This window comes from Acanthisitta chloris, unplaced genomic scaffold, assembly GCF_000695815.1.
Source record: "Acanthisitta chloris isolate BGI_N310 unplaced genomic scaffold, ASM69581v1 scaffold41530, whole genome shotgun sequence".
Taxonomy (NCBI): Eukaryota; Metazoa; Chordata; class Aves; order Passeriformes; family Acanthisittidae; genus Acanthisitta; species Acanthisitta chloris.
This window is the reverse complement of record NW_008650640.1, coordinates 1-6,382: the sequence shown is the minus strand read 5'-3', so window position 1 is coordinate 6,382 and position 6,382 is coordinate 1. Positions and strand designations below refer to the sequence as shown.

At 45.6% G+C, this 6,382-nt stretch overlaps 2 protein-coding genes across 2 annotated transcripts in view; one reads left to right on the top strand and one right to left on the bottom strand.

Annotated features, from left to right (window-relative positions):
* The window catches only part of TSEN2 (TSEN2 tRNA splicing endonuclease subunit), a 9,539-nt gene extending 8,492 nt beyond the window's left edge, over positions 1 to 1,047 (top strand). The window contains 2 exon segments of the mRNA XM_009069657.1: positions 299 to 388; positions 853 to 1,047. Coding sequence (XP_009067905.1) covers positions 299 to 388; positions 853 to 912 — 150 coding nt within the window. The 3' untranslated portion in view covers positions 913 to 1,047.
* A 1,502-nt stretch (positions 1,048 to 2,549) lies between these two features.
* On the bottom strand, positions 2,550 to 6,358 carry MKRN2OS (MKRN2 opposite strand; the record flags this gene model as incomplete). The annotated part of the gene is made up of 3 exons (XM_009069668.1): positions 2,550 to 2,790; positions 5,131 to 5,293; positions 6,310 to 6,358. Coding segments are annotated over 3 exons (453 nt in total), but the record flags the coding sequence as incomplete, so codon positions are not given.
* Between the last annotated feature and the right edge of the window lie 24 nt (positions 6,359 to 6,382).

Genomic DNA, 6,382 nt, shown 5'->3' with positions numbered 1-6,382 from the left:
GAACATGAGTTGCCAGTAGAGAAACAAGTTTCCTATGTCAATATCCAGATGAATTGTTGAAGGAGCTCATTAAAGTTCTGCTGCCTGCAGGAATGTTAACAGGTGTGTGAGGGGGCACAAGAAAGCTCTGAGGGACACTTCTTTCCTGCTTGCCACTTGTGTTTTTAAAGCCTTCTCCATCTCCCAGGTTTTTGTTTTGAACAGTGGAATTTCCAAAAGCTTTTCTCTGTGCTAGAGCTTAAACCCAGTTCCATAATCACCTGAAACTCATGTGTGCATGTTTCCTGGTTGCCAACAGGAGCTTATGCTCTGCTATTTGATTAGACCTTCTGACATGACTGCAGAAGAGATGTCAAGCCCAGAGTGTATGAAGAGAATCAAGGTTCAGGTGAGTAGTTACTGCTCTCCTTTGCCACGTGGCTTTGCCCAGGGGCAGCTGGACAGCCCTGACAACTGTCCTTGCTCTTTGGCACCATTTGGCTTTTGCATGCAGAATTGCAGTAAAGGAACTGGATTCCCCTGTACCCCAAGGCTCTAGAAGTGATTTGCAGGCTCTTTAGACTTCAGATCTTCTAATCTAAAGTTTGATGTTGCTGCTACTGTGAATGCAAGCATTTGCATGGAGAAACAGGGATCCCTGTGGAGACTGAGGTTAACCTGTGCCTAGAAATGAAGGGAGAAACGTGTGAGAGTTCAGCTCACTCCAGGAACAAATGTAGTCATCTTCTAAAATGTTATGGATGGGCACATAATAGATGGCAGTTCGCTAAAGGTTTAGCCCCCATCCCTCACTGATTATCTCTAACTTTGTTTGTTGTTTTTTTGCTTAATAATCACTGTTTTTTATTTCAGGAACTGATTGTAAATCGTTGGGTTTCTTCCCGTGAACGCAGTGAGCAAGATGAATTTTAACTGACTGCATAGGAAAAACTGATGTTTTTAAGAGCACTTCTTGTTGGATTTTTATCTAATCTCCTGATAAACCATAGCCCCAGGACAGTTTCTATCAACATTTCAGTTGGTATGTAGAAATGCAATTTCAAATGAGGTGTATCATGTTTACAGGACAGAATGTTGTATTGAGAAATGCAACTGAACTATAACAATGCATATAAAGGGGGAAAAAATTAATGCTGTGTCCCAACTCAGACTATAAAATAAAAAGGTTTATGTTTGGTGGCTACACTGCAATCATTAGTATGTTTAATGTTATGGCAGATAAAGGCATCAGTGCTGAATGGGCATTGCAGCCTGCAGAAACCTGACTGTCTGCCTGAAAGCCTGAGCAATGAGGGATCAAACAGTTTGCTGGGAATACCTCACAGATTCTTGAGAGCTGGGAATTGTCAGGCTAACTTAATTTTGTAGCTCAGCACAGGGTCCTGCATGTCTTCAGAACGAAGACAGACTTGATTGTCCTCGAATTTCATGCTGGTTTTTAACTAGTTAAAACCCAACAGAAATTACAGTGAGTCACATAACCTTTTTGGGTATCTCTAGTACCATTCTTTGACTTCACAGCCTTGATGAAGTGGCACAAATTTGGATTTGGGGAGAGATTTGGCTGTTGCAGTGTTGGGCATTGTAACAGGTTGCTCTTGGGTGCCTGGAGCCTGGAATTGTGTGTCTTGTTTTCCCAAGCTCTGCTCAGGATTGAAAGACTTTTCCCAGAATGTGCAAGGATTTAAATTTGATTCTGGGGGTTAAACACCTAACAGGAAAGTTGGTTGTTGGACACCTTTCCCTGTCTAGGTGAGGTGTCTGGCTTCCCTTGGGATTTGCACCATAAGATGCCTGCTGCTTTCTAGCTTTTTTGCAAGATTTCCAAGATTTTTGCAGCTTCCTGAAGTTGATGTGTACTATTGCTAAGCCACATTTGGAAGCCACACAAACAAACCAACCAACCAACCCACCCAGAAGATATTCAGCTGCTTTCAAGCAGAGCCAGGAGGTTTCAGTATCAGCTACATTCAGGCATGTGAATTCCATCTTGCCTTCCTTGCTTCACCATGCTGGTCAGAAATGAAAAGGAAACAGATCTGGCAAAGAGGTTGGGTTTCTTTGTGGATGTATTTATTAGTAATTAAAGGAAAGTAACTTTGCAGGTAGTGAATCTGCAGGATGTTGAGGATTTTGGATATCAGCAGCACACAAGCAAACATTCCCTTTTCTCCACTCATCAGTAAACAAATGTGACAGGAAAAAACCATTTTGGTTTGCTACATCTGAAGCTACCACAGTTCATTTTTTAAAACCCTTAATTACACAGCAGCTATGATCTGTGGTATGAAGTGTCTTAACAGAACAGAGCACACAGGGAATGTAAATAGGAAAACATTTTTCCATATGAATAGTTGCCATAGGAATTTTCTGTAGTGTGTACATTGTATGTTATTTCACTCAGCTGCACAAGGTCAGTATCCTGACCCATCCCTGATGTGCAGGTTAAAGTGAATTGTGTTTTGAACTGCATTAAGTAGATCACACACCTTAAACCCTGAGACGTGCAGCCTTAACACTTCCTTTTCCTACTGCATGTTGCAGCTGGTTTAATACAGTAGCTTGTCATTTTCAGCACTGTCTTCATCATCAGCAAGGGGCACGATGTAGAACTCATTATGTGTCAGCTCCTGGTGCAGAGTGAGGTATCTGGAGGCTTTCTTGGTGTGAGGGAGGACAAAGGTGCCTGTGAAGTCCCCTTTGGTCAGGGGCTGCTGCCCCTGTGCAGTCAGCAGGCTGTTAATGAAGGCCAGGGCGTACGTGTAGCAGTTGTGCTCATGCTCATCATACCTAGGCAAAGCATCTCGTTAGGGAGAGCTAGCACTAATCCAGTCATCACTGCTCAGGAAGGAGTATTGTACTCAGTGAAACAAGGAAGTGCATGCTCTCCAGGAATTGTTCCCACTTCCCTGTAATGCTGGTGTTTAAATACATTCTGTTCATCACAAGCTGTACTTTCCAGCCAGGGATCCTTGGAAGTCTGAGCATAAAAAACAGGAGGGCTGCAGGCTTGACAATAAGGAGCTCTCATTTTTCAAACTCATTTGGCTTTTCCCTGGTGAACATTTGCTCCTCCGTGCATTGTTCCTGTGTTACCTTGTAAAGCCTTTCCTGCACAGCAGTGGTAATTGTGTGCCACATGTGCTGCTTCCAGCGTGGTGGTAACTTGGAAGCTCACTTAAAATGCAGTACCTTCTACCATGGATGTGCTGGTGCAGTTGCCATACAGTGCTAGTCAGACCCCACTAACAGTGGTTTGTGCCAGTTGTGGAGGATGGAACAGGAGTGACAGACATTTCAGTGTTCTGCCTTTATCTCTTTTTTCCCCAGTACCCTAACCTAGGAGCATATAGCACTTACCTGTTCACTGGCAAAATGTTTCTTGGGTTCTCCAAATGTTTTGTGTGGCCACTAACAACTTCAATTGTTCCATTTGTTCCACTCCCTCACCACCCCGTGCTGTATTTTCCCCTGTCCCTGTGTACCTGCATTTCACACAGACCTGCCCAGATTCCTGTTTGCCATCTGCTTCTGTAACTGCCTCACCCTTGTAGTTTTCCCCTTGTTCTCCCCAGCCCCATGACTCATTACGTGTGCTCTCAGTGGTTTCATGGTCTGTGCTGCCACGGGGAATCCCTGTGAGGCTTTCCTGTCAACCCTGGGCATTTATAGGGTGTTTTTTCAAGATGTGAGGACTGTGGGTATGAAAAATGACCCCGAGCCCAGTTCAGCACAGCTCTCTTCAAAGCTCTCCTGGTTTGTTCGGGGTATCTGAAGTGACCTGTAAGCTCCTAGTTAGTAAGCAAGCTTAGCTTCTCCTTTTTGGCAAGTGTCTTTGTATCCTGACAGGCAAACCCAGCACGTCTCAGCAATTTCAGGTACTGTTGGTCCTGGCTGGAGCTGCTGTTCTACACTGACCTTCCAGTAAGTGAAAAGCAATCAAGAAAATCAGAACTAGGCTTGGCCTGAACCCAGAGGAGTTAGAGGATTAGTTTAGTGCAGTTCCTGACCACTGAGACAATAAACAGGGAAGTTAATGAAGAGCAGTTTTCAGCAGTTCACTGGGCACTGGTCCAGCTGTGCAGGTCACTTTGTCAGCAGGTGGCAGATGAAAACTGAAGAAAAGCTTTCTGAAGAGATGAACACATCTATCCACCTTCTGCCAATGATTTTTTTTTATGTCAGGTTAATTTTAGTATTAGTAGCAAGGCACTGGAACTGTAAAAGTACCTGAGAGACACAAATCCCTTTGGCTTTACAAGTTCCATAAACATCTAAAGATTGTATTCTAGTCAGATTCTTACATCTCCTGGTCTAGATTTATCTCTGAAATTTTATGTTCAAGCATATGCAGAATTGCTAAAAACTCATTTGATTTGATGTGGGTTGTTGATGTCTATGTTGATTAAGTCAAACACAGCACAGAGCTGTGCTTAGGCAGGATGTGTGTTACTGGTGAGCAGTCCCTGGCCTGGTGTTCCCTGCAGAGCTGCTTTGTCCCCAGCCACTGTGGGGATGTGGCAGGTGTGCTCAGCTGTGTGACCTGTCACTGGGCATTACCTTCAGGGAATGTGAAGAGCTGTATGTTCTCAGTGGGAAATACCAGTTTAGTTCAAAGTATGTGGAAGCCTCTGTATTTCACCATCCAGAGCAATGTTATGGACCAGCTGGAAGGGCTGAACCTGACCCTGTTTCCCATTTCTCCCCACTGACAACAAAGACATCATCTGGATGTCAGTTCTGGGCAAGAATCCCACCAGTGTAGTCAGCCTTTAAATGCAGATACACCTAAACCTGATGAAACTTAGACAAAAAATGTCAGAATTGCACCTGGACTTTGGTACTCAGCAGCATGCAGGTAATGGTTCATTAAACTGGGGGTTTAGTGCACAATCCCCTAAAACCATCTCTTGTCTTGGAGCCTTCCATCCCAGGAGATGAGTTTGTTACCACTTCAGAGCAGTCTGTTCAGACAGTGAGGTTCAGGACAGGCTGGCAGTGATGTTCAGGCTGGTCTTGAAGGAGCACAAGGCTCTAAATGATCCACAAACCTCACAGGGTCCAAAATGGAATAGCCCAGTTTATCACCTCAGACTAAAGACTGTTATATCCAGCTTTTAGGGTACATACCTGTGAGGAAGCCAGGCCTCTCCCATGGAAAATTCCTCTAGGAGCTTATCCCACTGCTGCAGAAGCTCAAACATGTCTGGCTGTACCAGTGGGATGCTAAGGCACTGCTCCCAGCCAGTCTCAGCTCTGTGAATGCCTTCTTGGTCATAATTGTACACCACCCCTGGAAACACAATGAGATTGTTAGCTGGCACTGGACAAACAGCCCTATCCTTTTCCTTTTTTGTGATAAAAACTGCTACTAGTTTTCCATACTGCTGTTCTTTTTCAGCCTGACTACAGCACAGCTTCCAGCAGGGGCTGCTGAGTGGGAAATGCAGGCCTGGTCTTACAGTGTAGTTTCAGATGTCTTTTGATAACAAGAACAACTTAAAAACAATCAGGCTTCATTTTTACCTCCAGATTAGACTATTTTTATAGTTACTAGACAGCTGAAGTGCCAGTTACTGGTGAGACACTGGCACGGGTTGCCCAGGAAGATGCCCCAACCCTGGCAGTGTTCAAAGCCAGGCTGGCTAAAGCCTTGAGCAACCCGGTCTGGTGGGAGGGTTCCCTGCCTAGGGCAGGGGGTTGGGACTAGATGATATGTAAGGTCCATTCCAAGCCCTAAAATCCTGTGATTTCGCAGGTTTAACCTGTTCTAGGGGGAACCTGGTAGGATTTTTAATGTGGCTTTTAAAAGAGTTGTTTGGTTTCCAATTAGGGATAATTTTAGAATTGGTAAAAACTGTGTTTATGTCCAGATTTTCTGTTCAGATCTCCTCTAAGTTCTTTCAAGTACCAGCCTGGTTGTTTATGACTCTGCCAGGGTGGCAGGCCCCTGGCAGCTCCATTCTGTGCCATGGCAAGTGTGCTGGGTGGCTTTGGCCTGAAGCTCTGTCTGCTACAAGGTGAGAGAAGTTCTTGTGCTCTGGATGTTTTTGGTGCTTACATGATGCTGTGCTCCTGGCTCTGGGACCTGCAGCACCCTAAGGCTGTGCACACTCCACAGCAGCAAAGCATGAGCCACTCAGCTGTCCCAGCCTGTGCTCCAGCAGCTATCAGACAGCAGCAGGGCAGTGCAGGGGGCTCGGGGGCAGCTGTGGGACAGTCGGGGTGAGCTGAGGGAGGGGAGAGAGAGCTGAGCTGGGCACACAGGCCCCAGGAGGGGGTGGGTGGCAAGCACCAGGTGCTCCTTACCGTGGGAGTTGGTTATCCCCACGTGGAGGTCAGATCCCCCGTCGTACCCCCTGGGGAGGAGCAGAGCCGTGAG